The sequence below is a fragment of the Misgurnus anguillicaudatus genome, unplaced genomic scaffold (assembly GCF_027580225.2).
Source record: "Misgurnus anguillicaudatus unplaced genomic scaffold, ASM2758022v2 HiC_scaffold_26, whole genome shotgun sequence".
In the NCBI taxonomy this organism is placed as follows: domain Eukaryota; kingdom Metazoa; phylum Chordata; class Actinopteri; order Cypriniformes; family Cobitidae; genus Misgurnus; species Misgurnus anguillicaudatus.
In genome coordinates, this window is record NW_027395276.1 from 1,285,001 (window position 1) to 1,304,641 (window position 19,641).

The following is a 19,641-nucleotide window of genomic DNA, read 5'->3' on the forward strand; positions in this document are numbered from 1 at the left end:
ACTTGGATGCTGGTATTAGTTTTTGCATGTGATATCAAATTCATAAATATACAATTAAAATGTGCATTTTTTTCTAGTTTTACATTGATTGTACCACCTGACAACATAGCTATCAGTATTTGAGAGCAATCTATAAGCTTTTTATTCAGCCATAATGACGAATTGGAATTGTACCACCCTGTTATTTAAAAACATCCAAATTGTAAGACATAGGTTTTTCAATTATCCTAACATCCCAACTAATGATATTTGGGAAATTTGTTTATAGGAAAGGTTTTGATTGTATATGAGGGGCAGTTGTAGCCTAGTGGTTAGAGAGTCAGGCTTGTAAGTCGAGAGTTTGAGTCTCACGGCCGGCGGGTTGCAGATGTGTTGCACTGGAGCAAGACACTTTACGGTAATTGCTCCTCAGGCGCTGGGATATTGGCCCACTGCTCCGTGTGTGCGTGTGTTCATGACTTGCAGGGCGTGTGTTTACTACTCACTGGGATGGGTTAAATGCAGAAGTCACATTTCAAGTATGCTTTGCTTACTTGCCAAGAATGTCACTTTTACTTTTTAATAATTTAAACAGGTGTCTTAAACTGCTAATTTTGGACAGTTCCCCTGCCTGCCATTTTAAGATACCAAAACAAAAATGTATGTTTATTATAAAAAAAATACTTAAAGGATTAGTCCATTTTCTTAAAAGAAAAATCCAGATAATTTACTCACCACCATGTCATCCAAAATGTTGATGTCTTTCTTTGTTCAGTCAAGAAGAAATTATGTTTTTTAACATTGCAGGATTTTTCTCATTTTAATGGACTTTAATGGACACAAACACTTAACACTTAACTCAACACGTAGAGTTTCAAATGACTATAAACGATCCCAAACGAGGCATAAGGGTCTTATCTAGCGAAACTATTGTCATTTTTGACAATAAAAATAACAAATATACACTTTTAAACCACAATTTCTCGTCTTCCTCCGGTCCTGAAAGCGTCAGAGTGACCTCACGCAATACATCATGACGTCATAGAGGACGAACGTGAAACTCCGCCCCCGTGTTTACAAGTGTGTTGAAAGAGGACCATTCCGACGTTGTTGTATGTCAACTGATACTAATTAATGTTTTTGTGTCAGTTTATTGTTTAAAATGGTCCGCAAATGTGCGTTTTATATATGTAACACGTGACCTCCCTACGTCACTACGCAAAAATGACAATCGTTTCGCTAGATAAGACCCTTATGCCTCGTTTGGGATCGTTTATAGTCCTTTAAAACTCCGTTGAAAAAACTGTTAAGTGTTGAGTTAAGTGTTAAGTGTTGGTGTCCATTAAAGTCCATTCAAATGAGAATAAACCTGCAATGTTTTCCTCAAAAAAAAAAACATAATTTCTTCTCGACTGAACAAATAAAGACATCAACATTTTGGATGACATGGTGGTGAGTAAATTATCTGGATTTTTCAATTAAGAAAATGGACTATTCCTTTAATGTATTAAACTAAATAGGTTTTTATAGAATAAAGTGACATGTCATAAAGTATCAAGTTTTATATTACATAATGCCCCCTAACACAACATAATGCATATAATGTTATTGACTCGTGTGACATCATAATATCACGAAAGCAACGCAAAAGCACTGCTTTTGAATCACTCTTGCTATATTTCGAGGTCACATTCTGATCGGACTTGCAATGGCACATGAAGTCAAACACACCTTTGGTTTCTGTGGCAGCAAAAATGGAAACCGAGCATAAGTCGGACATAACGCCATTGACAAGCAACCCTATGAACATGGCAGGGCGCTGGTTAAAACAGTGAATTCTCTCAATTTAAACATTGTTGAAAACAATGAAGATAATAAAAGTTGAACAAAATATGTAACACTTTGTGAGGGATTTTACCTAGACAGAGGAAGTATGTAGCTTGGCTTTTGCCCTGAGGTCTGATGTTCTGAGAGAAGATTGTGATTCGTCATGAGTGAGAGTTCAATTCTCTCAGCATGAGTCATTTACGATAGACTCACTCGTACATCCACTGACTTTTTAATTACTCGGGTTTCCAGGAACACTTCTTAAGCAAAGCAACATGGTGAAATATTTTAACATATCCTAAACAGAGATCTTACAGTGGTGTTTGTTAAGACGAGCATTACTAATGCTATTGCTCATTGTTAGGGTTAGTGGGTTGCAATTTGTTAAAGATAGTTGTTTAAACACTATTATAAACAATATGATTAATGATTTACATCTGGTAAACAAAAATGCAAAACCTTTCCCATGCAGCTGTGTACCTGTGACCTTTCCCAATATTCGACAATAAAGTTAAATATCAGCTAATCTGAAATGGAATTTTGGTGACCTTTCCTAAGACCAATGAACAAAACTTTCGTCTTTTTCCAGTAAAGCACTGGATTATATATTACATTTGCATTTCATTTTACATATAAATTACATTCATTTACATAAGAGAGTGTCTTCCTTTTGAATTTTTGTGACTACAGGGTTTACCGCAGAAAATTTGTTAGTTAAGGTGGTGGGCGGGGCCAGGGTGTACGCGTCATGATGAAAATTAAAATATTTTTATTAAAAACACTCAAATAAAACTTAATTTTGAAGAAACTATGACAGAAAATGAACACATACTAGATTATTAATGAATTAAATGTTTTTACCTCTAACGGGAATTGCTGCGTGATGAAGTGAAACTAAAGGGTTAATAAACACAAACTAAAGCAGATGTTGTAGAACGTCTGGCGAACGATGATAGATAGCGCAGAAATGGTATAAACTGATTATTTCCCACTATTAATTACATTATCTTAAAGGAGTGTGACTACTACTGTAGCATTTAAATAATGCACAGAAATAACATGAGCAAGAGCGCTCAACAGGCACGTGAAACCTAGCTAGCAGGTTGCTCAAACAACAAAATCACCAGATAACTTACTTTAATTTGCAAGAACTATAGACTAATACAATAACAGGCTTAAATAAACCCAAAACATAAGTCCCCTTACAGTTCTCACGGACACGCGTTTTATCAACTGGCTATCCTCCAGACATGACGGACCAAGTCTTTCTCTCATTTCGGGCTCTCTCTCATGTGGCGCGTGTACCCGCTCGTGGTGTGAAGTAAAGGCACTTGACGGCCTTTTGTGCAGCAATTTTTAGTTAAGGCGGTAGGGTTTCCCAGCTTAGGCGGGCCGCCCGAACTGCAAAGACTATAAGGACTATAAGGTCACTGAGGTCTGGTTCTCTAAATGATTAATTTGTCATTTAAAACGACTCATATTGGTTTTTAGATAAGTTTAGACAGTTTAACCGAACTGGATTGTGGATCCGTCGGTGTCACGTCATTGGTGTTGTTCGCGGCAGAAGTTGAACATTTCTCAACTTTTCAAGTGCTAATGCTGGCGTAAGCCAATCAGATCGCCTTATGCAAATAACCCAGTGCAAAGCCAGCCATTTACGTTTATGCAAGACCGGAGAACAGAGCAGCATGTGTTGCAGGCACTGTGATTGGCTGTTGTCACTATGACGATAGTGTCAGGGCCACGCTTCAGACACGCCCAGAGTCAAGCGTTAACTCAAAATAGCACCGTTGAGTATACTTAGATGTTCTTGAATTGGTCTTAAGAAGTACTAAATAGTTTATTTTTGTATATTAACTCTTTCCCCGCCATTGACAAGTTATTTTTTCAATTAAGAGTAAACGCTTCCCTGCCAATAACGAGTTTTTACAGCAATTCATATTTCTTCTATTATCCACTAGATGGTGCTCTTACCCAACTTATAAAACACTGAAGCATCCACTGATCCAAATACAGTAAAAATTCTGTATATGCTTTGATCTTTGTTCTGAATCTGATCTCTAACAAAAGTCCTTTACAAAAATGCAATTAACTCAGCTTTTTGCTTAAAAGTTGGTATTTCTGAAAAAAACTACTCCTATTTCACAATACTTTTTGTATAAAAGCGGAGGGTTTGTTTTTTCATTTGATATATTGTATGTTTATATATTTAAAGAAGAAAACTTTCTTGAAGGCTTAAAATATTTCTGAAAATCATAAAAAATGCTGGTGCTTGCTGGCAACTTAAAAAAAAAACACTGGCGGGGAAAGAGTTCAGAAAATTTGTCTGCAAAAATAGTACATTTACTTAAATAAATAAAACTTTTTACCTACACTGTAAAAAATTCCGTAGAAATTACAATGTTATTGCAGCTGGGTTGCCGGTAATTTACCGTAGATTTAAATTTATGTTATTTACTAGCAAGAGTTTGTTCAAAGTTAAATAAATTTTAAATATTAACAAGTCTTTATCTTTACAGAATAAAACTATACAATAACAGCTTCATGCAAAGCATTCTGGGAACCAAAAATCATCATCAACCTTTTTCTGTTTTTTGCTTCAGATTTTGTTTCCCAGAATGTTTTGCTTGATGCTGTTTTTTTAGTTTTACTCTGTAAAGACAAAGACTTGTAAATGTAAAATGTTTATTTAACTTTGAACAAAATGTTGCCAGTAAATAACTTAAATTTAAATCTACGGTAAGTTACCGACAACCCAGCTGCAATTTCTACGGATTTTTTTTACAGTGTAGTATAGCATTTGATAACTCTTAAAACGCCACCCTGGACCTCACTAATTTTCAAACCCTGGCGACAGTCATGTTTTTAGAACTCATTTTAAAGTTGTTTGACGGGCTGGTGTTTGGCTACTTTCGTCTTTATAGATGAAGAAATAGGCCAATGAAAGTTTAATCTAAACCATGTCTAGAGACCAGAATATAATAGAGCTTTGGGACGGACTTACTGGGACATTGAACGAATAGCGGACATCTAGGACACCCCAACGACAACATAATACCAATACTGTAAAAACTAATAAAGAACTGTTTAGTAACATCTTTTTTTTTTGTCTGTTATTGCTGTTTGTAGATCGCTTCAGGAGAGGCATACCTGGTGTACACCAAACGTCTATACTCCAATTCAGGCTTTAACCAGTACGCTGCAGCCCTCTACAAAGTCGTGGGGACATTTCTGTTCGGCGCCTGTGTAAGCCAGTCTCTGACCGACATGGCCAAGTATACCATCGGTCGCCTGCGGCCCAACTTTATAGCCGTGTGCGCTCCAGAGGTCTGCAATGGCTACATGTTGGAGTTAAACTGCACGGGAAACCCGAGGAACGTGACAGAATCCAGGTACGAAAGCAGGGTACAGGAAAAGTTAAAGGTCATAAACCGCTAACCTCCCATCCTGTATTTGTTGATGTTGGTAACCTGTTGTTTTCACTTCTTGTTTCATGTGCTGCATTTGGGTTTGACCTTTTATTCTAAATGTCTTTAAAGTCTATATGAACTCAAAGACCATGCATCTGCAGGAAATAGTTAAAAATGTTTTCATTATTTTCTTGCCCTCATTTTGTGGGACACAAAAGGAGAAATTGAACGCAGCTTTTTCATTTACATGGATTTCGCAGATTCTTCTATCGAAAGCGACTTGCTGTGCATTCAAGCTATACATTTTAGCAGTTTGTGTGCTCCCTAGCGATCAAACCCGTGGCTTTTAAATACTTCACGCTATCATTAATGCCCTACAGAAACATACAGCCATAAATGCCGATTTCTTTTTCCGCAACTTTTAGGTTGCTTAGCAACGGCAGACGCTACTGGAGCGCCCATGCGCTTTAGAAAGGAGGATTGTGGTGTTTGTGGTCAGCTTATTCATCATCATAAAAGCATCAAAAGTGTTTCTGATTAAATTAATTTAGCATAGCTGGCATCGGGATTGGCGCATATGCATGTAGACACAATTGTGGTTTATTTTAAGCATGTCCAAAAAAGTCAAGAGTACAACATAAAAGCAGAACATATGACTTGCTCACTATATTCCAAGATATCTGTAATAGACTTCTATTTTGCACATTGAAATTAGTACATCCATGTTGTTTTTAATGGCTTTACAACTTTTAAAGGTGCATTGTGTAACTTTTAAAAGGATCTCTTGACAGAAATGCAATATAATATACATAAATATATTATCTGTGGTGTATAAAGACCTTACATAATGTACTGAATTGTTTTTATTACCTTACAATGAGACGTTTTATCTATATACACAGAGGGTCCCCTCACATGCAAGTCGCCATTTTGTGCCACCATGTTTGTACAGAAGCCCTTAACAGACAAACTTTGTTAACCATGTGTCTACGATGATGACATGTTTGTCCGATGGCGGCTACAGTTGCGTCTCTATTCGTTTCAAAAGCGAGTGGTGAGTCCCGGACTGAGCCGTTGGTGGCAATTCGCAACCTCACCACTAGATGGCGCTAAAATTTACACACTGCACCTTTAATGGCTTTACAACATTGAACAGATTATTCATAAGTTGTTGCATTGTTTCTATTTTTTTTTAAGAAAGATATATTCTCCTTTTGTGTTTTACATGGAAACTAACTCAAGTGTGAGTACACTCCTAAAAATAAATGATTTAAAGGTTTTTTTTGCATAGAAGAACCATTTTTGATTCCTTAAAGAACCTTTCAGTTTGGAAGGGTAACCTTTTAGGAACCTTAATTTAAAAGAGTTTAAATAATGACAGTACTGTCACTTTTCTTTCAAGTCAATTGAACATAAATGTGTCTTTCTAGATGATGCTGTGAAAGTGATTTACTGTTTCCTCTCGTCCTATTTTTTTGTTGTCTGTTCGTATCTCCATCCCTCCCACGGCTCTTCTGCACCAGGCTGTCGTTCTACTCGGGTCACTCCTCTTTCGGGATGTACTGCATGTTGTTTCTGGCGGTGAGTATTCACTTTATCTTTGTTCTGCGTCTGTGTGATTGTAGAAAAGGAAGAAGCGATGCAGAGCAGCAGGAAACACGACTGAGACAATCCAACATCAAATCCCATGTTCATTTCAGTTCATTTTCCCCACCGACAACTGCAGCTTGTTAACCAAACATTAACTGTTGACTGATGAGATTTTAATATTTAATTGTCATTGAGTAAAAATACAGTTGATGGTTGTCTGTGACCCGGTAAAAACAATACAAACATTTAAAGGGGCACTCCACGTTTTTGAAATATGCAAATTTTCAGCTCCCCTAGAGTTAAACATTTGATTTTTACTGTTTTGGAATCCATTTAGCTGGTCTGGCGCTAGCACTTTTAGCATAGCTTAGCACAATCAATTGAATCTGATTAGACCATTAGCATTGCATTAAAAAATAACCAAAGGCTTTCGATATTTTTCCTATTTAAAACTTGACTCTTCTGTAGTTACATCGTGTACTAAGACTGACGGAAATTGTCTGCCTAGATCAGTGTTGTTTTCGTCAACAATGACGATAAGGAAATGATTTCGTTGACGCACCTCTTTTTAAGGATGCTAACGCGTCGATGACTAGCTAAAAATGGCTCTAAGGTGACGAAAACATGACGAGACGCTATCGAGTTTTCGTTGACGAGACGAGACGGAACGAAAATCACTATAAGTCTGACGTTCACATTGCATGTCATTTCTGCCTATTTTGTGTGAAATCTGTCTGTTTTTAGCTAAAAAGTATCAGCAATGCTGCCCCTTCCTATCCTTCTTTTGGGTACGCCCACCACCCGGCTGCCGCCATGCTGCACACACGCACCAGATTTCACACAACAACAACACACCTGCGGGCTGTGGCGAGTTCGAAGGACCGTAGCGGTGACGCCAATAAACGGAAACGATGAGATGATTTATGGACAAACTTTCAGTATAATCCATCAGAAAGAAAAATGGAATGCATATTGGGAGACGACGGTAAATGTGGCCACAAACTAGGTGGAAAGAATAACATCAACCTCAAACGGCACCTGTAGGCTCATCACGCTAATATTTTTTTAACATATCATATATACATTCAATTTTACTCGACAATCGCCTGTGACACATTTCATGGTAAGCTTAAGGTTTTACATGTATCTACTTGTCAAACCTAAGCCCATTTCCAATACTTTTTGTGGTGTATATAACAAGGCAAGGCACGCGTTTCTCAACTTTATAAGCGAGGTCTCAGCGTAACACACAAACTTTTTTGTTATGATATGCGCAGAAGGCACAACGACTAAAACAACGGCAAGCCCTCAGGGACAGCCTTAATACACATTTTAATAGTATTAAATACACCACACTTTTTAACCTAAATTAATTTGTTAAAGACTACTTTTTTACTTAAATTGACTTAAACTTGACTAAAACCTTTTTGCGCTTTCATCGACTACAACTTGACTAGAACCTTTTTGTGTTTTAGTCGACTAAAACTTGACTAAAACTATCACGTTTATAAGTGACTAAAATGTGACTAAAACTAAAAAGCATTTTCGTCCAAAAGACTCAGGCTGCGTCAGAAACCGCACACTGTACAGTAGGTACGGAATAAGATGAAGTACCTACTTACTTGCCATTAAAACAGTAGGTACTGTATAGTATGAATCCTGGTAGTATTAATGGGATTCGGACGTACTACATCTGCCATGTTGCTACATCACGTGACCAAAGTCGGCATCACGTCATGTCATTCCAGTGCGAAAACAGCCGCATGCCTCTTCTTCTTCGTTGGATAACTCCTCTTCCGGGGCATCATGGGATAGTGAAGTGTCCATCGTATTCACACTGCAAAATCTAACCGGAAGTAGTAGGTCATCCTGGTACTTTTCGCATACTGTTTTTCGAATACTATGTATTCGGACATACTACTCGCCTCGCCTACTGCTTTTCGCGTACTATATAGTCAAAACAACACTGGCCTAGACAATCACAACTTTAAATTTTCTGTCGGTCTTAGTACATGATGTAACTACAGAAGAGTCAAGTTTTAAATAGGAAAAATATCGAAAGTCTTTGGTTAATTTTTAGGGCATACTAATCGTCTAATCAGATTCAATGGATTGTGCTAAGCTATGCTAAAAGTGCTAGCGCCAGACCCGGAGATCAGCTGAATGGATTCCAAAACTTTAAAAATCTGTAAAACATAGGGGAGCTAAAAAATGAGCATATTTTCAAAAAAAGTGGAGTGTCCCTTTAACCACGGAAAAATGTTTATGATATGTCCCCTTTAACTTATAATATTAATAAATTCTTAGCTTCGGTTAACCGGTCAATATGAACATCCCTATCAATAAGCTTTCAGTTGAAGCAGAAACATTTCACCCAATAAAGAAACATCTATCATGTTGTTTCAAACCCACATGACTTTCCATGTGTGATTGCTGGCTGTCAGATCTCAAAAAGGACATAAATGCTCAGTTAAAGTCGTTTTTATGACTTGTTTGCTTTCCAGATCTTCTGGTGCCATACGAGAATAACGCTTAATAAATAAGAGTAATATTTTTGACGTTTTTGGAGCTACAGTATACAAACATATGCTTTTATTGTCAGGATATTGTTTTAATCTTTACATGTCTTTCTTGTGTTTAAGTCACTTCTAAATAATGTGCTGTCATGTTCAGACAAGTCAGTGATTTTGTCGTGGTGTCATATTCACACGAGCCAGGACTCTAGTGAGGTTGTTTCCCATAGCTTATGTTTTTCTGTATACACAGGGTGGATTTACCACTTAACATTTTCCTGTTTGTTCAGACTTCGATAATGTTGTTTGTAATTAGTTGTTTGTTTTTCCTTGTGCAGCTTTACGTCCATGCACGTATGGCATCCAAATGGGCTCGCCTGGTGCGACCCACAATTCAGTTCTTCCTGGTGGCCTTCGCTATTTATGTCGGCTACACGCGTGTGTCTGACTACAAACACCACTGGAGTGACGTGGTCGTGGGTCTTCTGCAGGGGGCGCTGGTGGCTGTTCTCACGGTGAGTGTAAAGCGCCGTCCCAATTTACCTACTTATACTATGCAATGCATACTATGTACTGTTTTTATGTTCGGAAAGAAGCTACTTTTGAGTGCAAAGCATAAGAGTATGCACACACACGGACATACTAATGCAAAACAGTGATGACTGTTGCATGGATGATGCTATGATTTTTTTTTTAAAGATACACAAACATCAGAATACAATTATTCTTTGCATTTAAGCATATCTTTATTCATTATTTGTCATGTCATGTTAACAGTATAGTTTAAGTTGATTTAGTGCCGCATAATTTATTTAATTTGTTAATTCTGTGTAGCGCAATGAAACAGTTTGAGTTACACGGATCTACACTTCGAATTTTCACGTAAAACAGTAGACCATTTGGGAACTTTATGGGTACTTATTTCAACATACTACACTATAATACTAAAACTTATTTCAATACAACACATACATTTTTGTTTCCCTAAAAAACCTTTCAGTCAAAGGTTCTTAAAAGGACCATTTCTTTCATACATTTTTATAGTCCAAAGAACCTTTTCTCACTAAAAAAGAAGCTTATGTGAAACAGCACGATTTTTCGTATGTTAAATGGGTCATATGACATTGCTAAAAAGAACATTATTTTGGGTATTTAGTGTAATGCACTTTAAAAACACATTATTTTCCAGATACCGTACATCATTGTAGCTACGCCTTTCTGTAACGCATCGATTTTTACAAAGCTGATTGTTCTGAAAAGCGCGGTGTGCTGTGATTGGTCAGCTATCCAGTGTTTTGTGATTGGCCGAATACCTCAAGCATGTGACTGAAATGATACGCCCCTTACCATATTTGGAATATCAGCTCTCAAAACTAGTGATGGTCGTTTTCGAAGCACTGCTTCATGAGGCTTCGAAACATTTACGAATCTTTTGTTTCGAATCATTGGTTCGGAGCGTGTTTCAAACTGGCCCAAGTCACGTGATTTTAGCAAACGGGGCTTCATTACGTCATAACGTTTCGAAACGTTTCGAAAATCCGATGGTTCACCACTAGGGGGAGTTGGTCACATGACCAGTGTCTAATATGTTTCGGTGAACTCGGGTCAGTTTTATTATAAAAGTTTATAAAACATTTATCCTTCTGACTATTAACACTGCCATTTTGTCTATTTATTGTTTATAGACAGATTGACAAAAATCTGCATAATTAAAAGGGTAGTTAGTTTTAATGATTTGTTTGCCCTAAAAAAAACAAAAAACACATAAAACACATATGTCTTAATTAAGTTAAATAATTTTTTTAACATATTTTAATAAAAATCTTGCTATTATTTTGTAAAAAAAGTGTAAAATGTTTGGCCATATCTGCTTTACACTATTTTGACCAGCAGGGGTCGCCAGCGTGTGTGGTGTTTCGAACTGCTTCGAAACACTGAATCAATTTTCGAAGCAATTGGTTCAATTGATTCGAAGCTTCGAAAAGCTTCGTTTCTCTCATCACTACTCAAAACAAAGTGTCTCCACAACATGGTGGAGGCAACAATACTACAGCAAAAATAAAAGTTATGTCGTCTTTCTTTGCATATACATTTGTGCAAATCTTCAGACACAGTGATATAGATATGTGGTGGTTTGTCTGAATGAGACTTTAATCATTGTGACTTTATGTATATTTTCTATATGCACGAACAGCCACACTCCAAAGACAAAGGAAAACACGACATTGCATCATATGACCCCTAAAAATGGTTTTCGTATACCATCATGTAGCATCTTTATTTTTTTTATGTCATGCCAGCTTTTATGACTATGAGTCATAATGGCGAGAGTTGCGTTAAATTATAAAGAATAAAAAAGTTTATTTTTAACAGTTTATGCCGATGCTTTAATGCCAAATAACTTGCGTTACAATCCAACTCACAACCTATTTTGTATGCTCACAATGTTGTTACCCACACTTTTTGAATTATTACTTATTACTACTTACTATTTGTGACCCCGGACCACAAAACCAGTTGTAAGTCGCACAGGTATATTTGTAGCAATAACCAACAAAACATTATGCATCAAAATTATCGATTTTTTTCTTTTATGCCAAAAATAATTAGGATATTATGAAAAATTTAAATTCCAAGAAGATATTTTGTTCATTTTTGTAAATATATAAAAACTTTATTACTGTGAGTGGATGCAGCAAAAACTTAAAAACTAACATGTAGCATGTTAAAATAGCCACTTTGTAGGTGTGAGCAAAAAAGTGCCGTTTTGGATGTTTCCTTTAAAATGTGAATGAGCTGATGCAAGCACTGATCACCATAATGGTGGTTTGTTGAAATTGAAACTCAATTGTGCTGTTAATGATCTTTTTTCTGTCTCTCTTTCTCTGGACTAAATGGCAGTGCTGTGGTTGAGTAGTGCAAATTAAGGGGCGGAATTATTATAATAAGATCCCTTCTGACATCACAAGGGGAGCAAAATTTGAATGACCTATTTTTCCACATGCTTGCAGTGAATGGTTTACCAAAACTTCTTTTTTCACGTTTTCTAGGTTGATAAAAGCATTGACACTTAAACATGGAAAAAGTCAAAGTTTCATGATATGTCCCCTTTAAAGTGTCATATTCTCCAAGCAATGTCATACAGCGTTAAACCAGTAGAGAGCCAAAACAGAGCTGTTTATAAGCAAAATGCGCTTCTAATGACTTCATTTAGAGAATTTTTAAGGTGATTGTTTTATATTTAGATTTTTTAGCACCCTCATATTGCAGATTTTCAAATAGTTGTATTTCGACCATACAGTGTCCTAACCTTACCCATATGACTGGTTTTGTGGTCCAGGGTCCCGTATGTATTATATAAAAGTTTTGCAAAATATAATGAAAATCATCTTTTCCATTGTCCAGTTTTTATGTATGTTTGTACAACCATGAGTTTTGTAAAGTACAAAAAATATCATATTTTTTTGTTTATGGTCTAATTGCATGTTCATGCTAAATAAACATATGATGATTATTATTATTATTTTAATTGCATTAAGACTTTATTTCTCTCGTCGCAGGTGCGATACATTTCTGACTTCTTTAAAGAGCGCCCCCCTCTTTGCCAGAATGCAGAACCTGGTGAAAACGATGACATAGAGCGCAAGCCGAGCCTTCAGATCTCGGACGCAGAAAGAAACAATCATTACACTTACAGTAGGCCTGTATGAGCCTGACCTTTAACCCAGCGTGAATGTGCTCACACAGAACCACTGGATGCTGCATCCTCTACGCTACGCCTTGTTCAGATAACCGCACACATCGCTGCTCAAACACATACACTGGCACCGACTATACTCATATCCACAGGATCATACTTCCCATTTTATAGCTCTCTGTGTGGGAGAGAGCAAGCGATTGCATAAACGAACACTGAATATTATACTTTATACTTTGCTACAGATGGCTGACCGCTATGCCGTATAGTTTTATGCATATACGTATACGCCGTGCGCACAGATTGCCTCGAATCTAGCAAACAATGAGGGACTTTATTGTATCATAGCACAAAACTCGCCAATGGGAACTGATCGTTTCCATGACGACCTCAAAACCATCGGTTGACTAGACGAATTTCTGAAAAATTTCGATACAGTCGGAAGTCAAAGGTTGGGTGGAAGTTTCATCATTATTAATGAAATATATATCCAGTGTATATATGCAGTACTGGATTATCATGATTTGAAAAGTGTTTTTATAAAATTTATTGTGGCGGTAGATTTTAGAGACTGTAGCTTTTTATAACATTTTGGTAGCTTTAACCGGTTAAATCCACATACATCTGCAAGCAATCATAGACAACATAACTCAACTAATTCTTTTTATATACTACTAGTACTTGTCTCATTTTATTTTTTATAATGTTATGTAAGTGTAAGAATCATGTAATATCTGCCTATATGGAAAACACGCAACATTTCATTGCAACTATTATTTTCACATTTGTCATCATTTGGTGTCAAGTCCTGTGGGATTGTGGGTAATATTGGCCCAGAAACAGACACTTAAAAAATACACTTTATTCTCCAGGAAACACTGGTTTATTGGTTTTATCTGTGATTTGAAACATACTAATCCTAAACTAGCATGTTGTTAACTAAGGTTGAATAGAAACAGTTGTTTGCAACATGATGGTGTTTGCGTTTACTGTGAGTTAATGCTGCAAGGTTTTTAATAGACACTATATTTCCTGAATATAAATGATTGATTTTGTTTCTTTAATATGAAACAGAGACTCTGTGACTCCTGCAGTTATATAACACCAGACAGTCTTATAATAAATCACGCATGTAGTGTAGTGCACTTACACACTGAATGTGTGACAAAAATCAGCCAATGTTTTCAAAATGTTAGTAGTTTTGTGAACAGTACTGTTATTCAGTATTTTTACAAGTCTTAAGTTAGACGTTTACATGTCTGTTATATGAGTAGATGTTGACTGTGCTGTGACAGGTCTACTCCATCTAAAACTTTTTAAACGCATTTATTTCTTTTTTAATTGTTTTGCATGCATTAATTGATACTATATGAGGGTAAGTGATGCGCGGGTCAGGTTTTTTTCCAATCCACAGGTCCCGCTTTTATTAAATTATTTTGCCCGGACCCGTATGTATTTTTACAACCCACCCGCACCATCGACTATTAAATAGACATAGTACACTCTTAGAAAGGATGTGCTAATTTTTTACACATCTTCTTGTGTTAAGATTTTAACACATTATGGGCTCTATCTTACACCCGGCGCAATGCAGCGCAATGCGCGACGCAAGTGTCTTTCGCTAGTTTCCACCCTAATTTTCACGTTTAGCGCCGCGTTGTTTAAATAGCAAATGCATTTGCGCCCCCTTTGCGCCCATGGGCGTTCTGGTCTGAAAAACGAGGTGTGTTCAGGCGCATTGTTGGCGCGTTGCTATTTTGAGGCAACTAAAATAGACTACGCCATTGACCAACAAAAAGCTGGTCTAAAGTCTAAAGTCAATGGCGCAATATGTTTTATGTTATTTAAAGAGCGCATTAGTAATATGCGCCTATAAACGGGAGGACAACGCGGGTTTGCTTATCACAAAGTACATAAATGCGCAGCAGCACAAAAATGCTTTTAAATATGAAAGATTAAAGGATTGAATTTAAGAGATTATTATTGAGTCTCTTGGACATATTTATAAATGAGGACTGATTATGAGACGTTAAAAGGCGCAAAGAGCTGCTTTACCTGCAGCCTGATAAATAAATAAATGATTTGCTTTAAACAAATGCGTCTGTTTTTAAATGTTTTTTTTTAATGCTACCTCACGGATTTATTGTATATGATGTACCTGTGGATATGGCGAGATGAGAAACATTTGTAAGTAATGCTTAAAAAATCTCTTTGCTAAAAAAACGCTGTCCAAAGTGCTGAAACGTGAGGAGAGCCGTTTGTAAATTCTTTATCTCCTGTTTTTTACAAATAAAGTATTTTTAGAACCTTTTCTTACATACTTGTAAATTATTTTTTGATGATATTGGATAGCCATACATTTAAAGCAATTACAAGCCTGCTTTTTACTTCCATGACTAAAAGAAAACGGGTTTTAACGGTTTTAATAAAAAAATAACAATTTCAATATAAGGGAAAAACAACACAATTATTCAACATTAATCTTAAACTGGGGATATTCTACCTTCGCTTAGTTTTTCAGTATACAAAGTCCGTCATCTAAATAGGGATTAGACATAGCGCCAGCGCAACTTGCTTTTAAAGGGGATGAGAGCTGAGACTCTCATTGGTTTACTGCACGTTACGCCCAAAATACTCCCATTACAATAGGACCTACCCTTTTCGACCATGCGCTCGGCGCAAAAACGATTTTTCCCGTCGTTAAATTAGCAAAAGTGGATTCGGACACGCCCATTTAGACGTTGCGCTGTGCGCTTTAGACAATGCGCTTAGATCGTTAAAATAGGGCCCTATATGTAATTTTAACAAATTTTATCTGTTGATTTTGTGTTAAATTAAAACACAAGTTGGGTTAAAAGCTTAACACAAAATGTGTGTTTCAATAATAACAGAGAGCTGGGTGGATTCTGGGACAATGTGTTGTTTTTAACACATCCATTCTAAGAGTGTAAGCATTGTAATGTAAATAAAAAGAGGCTTTATTTCAGCCAAAAACATCCATTAGATTACATCACCCTGTAAACTATAGAAACCAGCATGGATACTGTAGGATAATGATAAACATTTTCAACATTTACAAAGCACTTTTTGCAACATGCATTATAACTTTATCAAAGAATCACAATCAAATATAAAAATTTATATTTTCAAATATTTAACATAGGCTATAGGTATTGCATGCAACATAAAAGGATTTTATTTTCATTTTAATGACCCGCCCCTAAATAAATTGAGAATTCCTTTATCCGCCCCAACCTGACCGGTGCATCACTAATAAGAGTTAAAGATGACATGAAAGATGTTTAAAATTGTGAACTTCTAAAATTAAGAAAAAGTGTTTACTCAACATCGGCATAAATCAGCATTATATCCCAGACAACTCCGGGCCAGATCCGCACCGGAGCAGCTGACTTCGGCGCGGATCCGGCCCAGAGTCGTCTGTTATGGCTGAATTAACATTGGGAGAAAATTCTGTTCCCTTATATTTATTGTGAAAATTTAAAGCTACTGAATCTTGTTCCTTTTGGTTTAAAGGTAAATTGTATGAGCCACTTGTGAAGTTTCCAGCTCAAAATTGTATATTAACCAAATGTTATTTTGTCATATGACTGTTTTGTAGTGACAGTTTTATTGTGAGTGTATAGCTTGCGTTGCACATACAGTTTTTATTTCTAGGTTATATTTTGTATTTGTTGGTTATATGTACAACTTTAGATAAATAAATAAAAAAATCTGCATCTTGTGTCATGTTTTTGCTTTCCCGGGTAAAAAAAATAAAATACGCTAAGTAAAAGTACTATTTTCTCACACTAATTTTGTGCTTAATATACAAAAAAATGTTTTTATTACTTCTTAAAAGTTTATCTTAAGTGTACTCACTTACTGTGCTATAACTGTGAGACCATTTATTTCAATCCACTAAAAATCAAGAAAATTTTGCATACATTTTTAAATGCATTGAAGTAATACTGAATTACAACTATACTTGTAATTAGTATATTTTTAGTGTGTAAGTTGTACACTTTTATTTTGCACAAAATCATTTACTACAAATGTACTTGCTGGTATTTAAGTAGTACATTCAAGTATACTTTATTTTTACCTGGGTTAATGGAAAAGGTTTCATTTCACAGTGAGTATTTCAAAAGTGGCTTTATTTAAAAAAATAATTGAATTATTTTAAGTGCTTGAAAAAATCTTAGATACGCTGGATCAAAGTGTTATTGTGGGATTTCTAACAAACAAACTCATAAAAGCAACCCATTCTGAGCAGCATTGTGTTCAAAGATGAAAATGCCATGGTTAACTTTAGCTTCATTGTATCTGATTGTTTTCTTTCCTAGGCAGGGCTAAACAACTGATGAGAAATAATAAATGCACATTTAATGACCTCCAAATTATGAATAGATCTGACTGGCACTGTTTGCATTTGTATTTTTTCTTCTTCTGTTGGTTAAGCTTTTTATAAATAAACAGAATATATATGTATATGTTTTTTATAACTTTGTAGTTGTATGTTTAAAAACAATGTTTTCTGTAGAAAAAGTCATATAAAGCTAAAAATCTATGTCAATTCTGTTACTTTAAATCGTTCACCATGGTATGGTAATAGTGTTGAGGTATGACTGCCAGTTCTGTTATATATACTGTGAAAAATGCTGGTTAATTTTTTAGGGATGCACGATATATCGGCCGATAACTGCTTATTTTTAATAATATCGGTTATCGGTCTGATAGCAAAATTAAGCAGATAAATGAAAGCCGATAAATGATGGATTATTTTGGTTTGTTGAACCACTTCACTTCACTAATTGCTGGCCATGTGGAGTTTTGATTGGTGCTTTCTGTGAAATAGCACAAAGATGACACGTGTTGCGGGCTTAAGAAGAGTATGCTAGTCTAGCACAAGACTAGACAAGATGTCCGCGGTCTGGGAGTTTTTCATTGTGAAAATAATTTGAATATTTATCGGCATATATATATATATATATATATATATATATATATATATATATATATATATATATATATATATATATATATATATATATATATAGGTTATCGCCCCCCAAATATAAAGAGTTATCGGTTATCGGTATCGGCCAAAATTTCCATATCGGTGCATCCCTATTATTTTTAACCCAGCAATGGGTCAAAAAGGGACGAACCCAACCCATTGAGTTATAATTTAGCTTACTAGTAACCCATTATTGGGTCAAATCGTACAACTTTACCTTTGTAATGGAGTTTTAAGTTTTTTTAATCAAACATATTCAACACTTTTTTACATTAGCCAGGGGATGAAAGAGAAAAGAATTAAATAAAAACATGGAAATGCTGACATAAGTCCCTTTCACACATACAGTCTTTACTGGTAATTTACTGGTAAATTGCCGTTAACATGTCATGTGTGAACAGAACCTTTCCGGTAAATCAGTGCTCCCAATTTACCAGTAAGACAGGTTGTAAGATTACCAGTAATTTACCGGTAAGCGCTGTGTGTGAACGAAAATTATAGGATTACCGGCATTTAGAACGGACGACGTCAGACCGTGCTGACAGCTTCGGGCCAATCATAGCGTTTTAATATAGATGACGCGTTTACCCCCGCAGTGTTTACTGACGTTTCCACACGCATGCTGCTTGAAAGTTGAGCACACCTGAAGTTTACGTCCACATTTCTTCACCAAAGTTGTTTAAAACAGCTTACCGCCGAATTGCCGACGTCCTTAGCACGCCCTCTGTGAAGTCTAAAGTGCAAACAGTACTGTTGTTAAAAACGCATTTTCGGTTTGACGTCGTCTCATTCAATGTTGTTTGGTCATGAGCAACTTCACGACTGTTTACCACTGACGTGAAAACAACAAAATACGGACCGTGGTTATGAACGACGTGGATTGTTTACAAATACAACAATGAGCTCGCCGCGTGCTACAGGTACTTCCGCTTTCTCAACGAATTTACCGGTATTTTGATACTGATGTGTGAATGATGTCTTACTGGTAAAATAACGGAACGCCACTGCGTGTGTGAACAGCACATTTTTGTATTTACTGGTAAATTCATTCTGGTAAATTCATGGTAATTTACCAGAATTACTGTGTGAAAGAGGCTATACATTAATACATTTAGCACTAGTTTATCAGATTATAAATAGATTTTAGGTATTGCTTAACTTGTAATAGAAAATACAGAATAATGGTTTATAATCAGCATATTTACATTTATGTATACTAAACTTTGCCAACAAAAGTAAAATAACAAATCAAATAATATTCCTTATTTAATGGCATATTATAAGAAAAAAATAAAAAAATATTTTCAAAACAAAGTTTAAAGCTGGGCAAAATATGAACTCTAACAAAAGAGCGCAAATCTAAACAAAATTGTTTTTAATAAGGACAACTCCAAAACAAATGAAAAAATGTTTCTGTATGTTGACAAAACATGTCAATGTCACATTTAAATCTGTTTACAAGGAAATATTTACTGGGGTAAAATGTATAAATTAGCTTAAAAGAGATTTCTCTTACTAGTTGTAAGGTAACCGCTGGATACAACACGTGTAGGCCTACGTAGCAACGTAACTTGCGTGATGTCCAAACCTTTGACCTCACGTTACAAA

General features: G+C 35.9%; 1 protein-coding gene across 1 annotated transcript in view; it reads left to right on the forward strand.

Annotated features, from left to right (window-relative positions):
- LOC129443145 (phospholipid phosphatase 2) overlaps positions 1–16,758 on the forward strand; it is a 48,923-nt gene extending 32,165 nt beyond the window's left edge. Inside the window, exons 3-6 of the mRNA XM_055203574.2 lie at positions 4,936–5,198; positions 6,740–6,797; positions 9,658–9,834; positions 12,880–16,758. Coding sequence (XP_055059549.1) covers positions 4,936–5,198; positions 6,740–6,797; positions 9,658–9,834; positions 12,880–13,029 — 648 coding nt within the window. The 3' untranslated portion in view covers positions 13,030–16,758. The remainder of the gene's footprint in view (positions 1–4,935; positions 5,199–6,739; positions 6,798–9,657; positions 9,835–12,879) is intronic.
- The last annotated feature ends 2,883 nt before the right edge of the window (positions 16,759–19,641 follow it).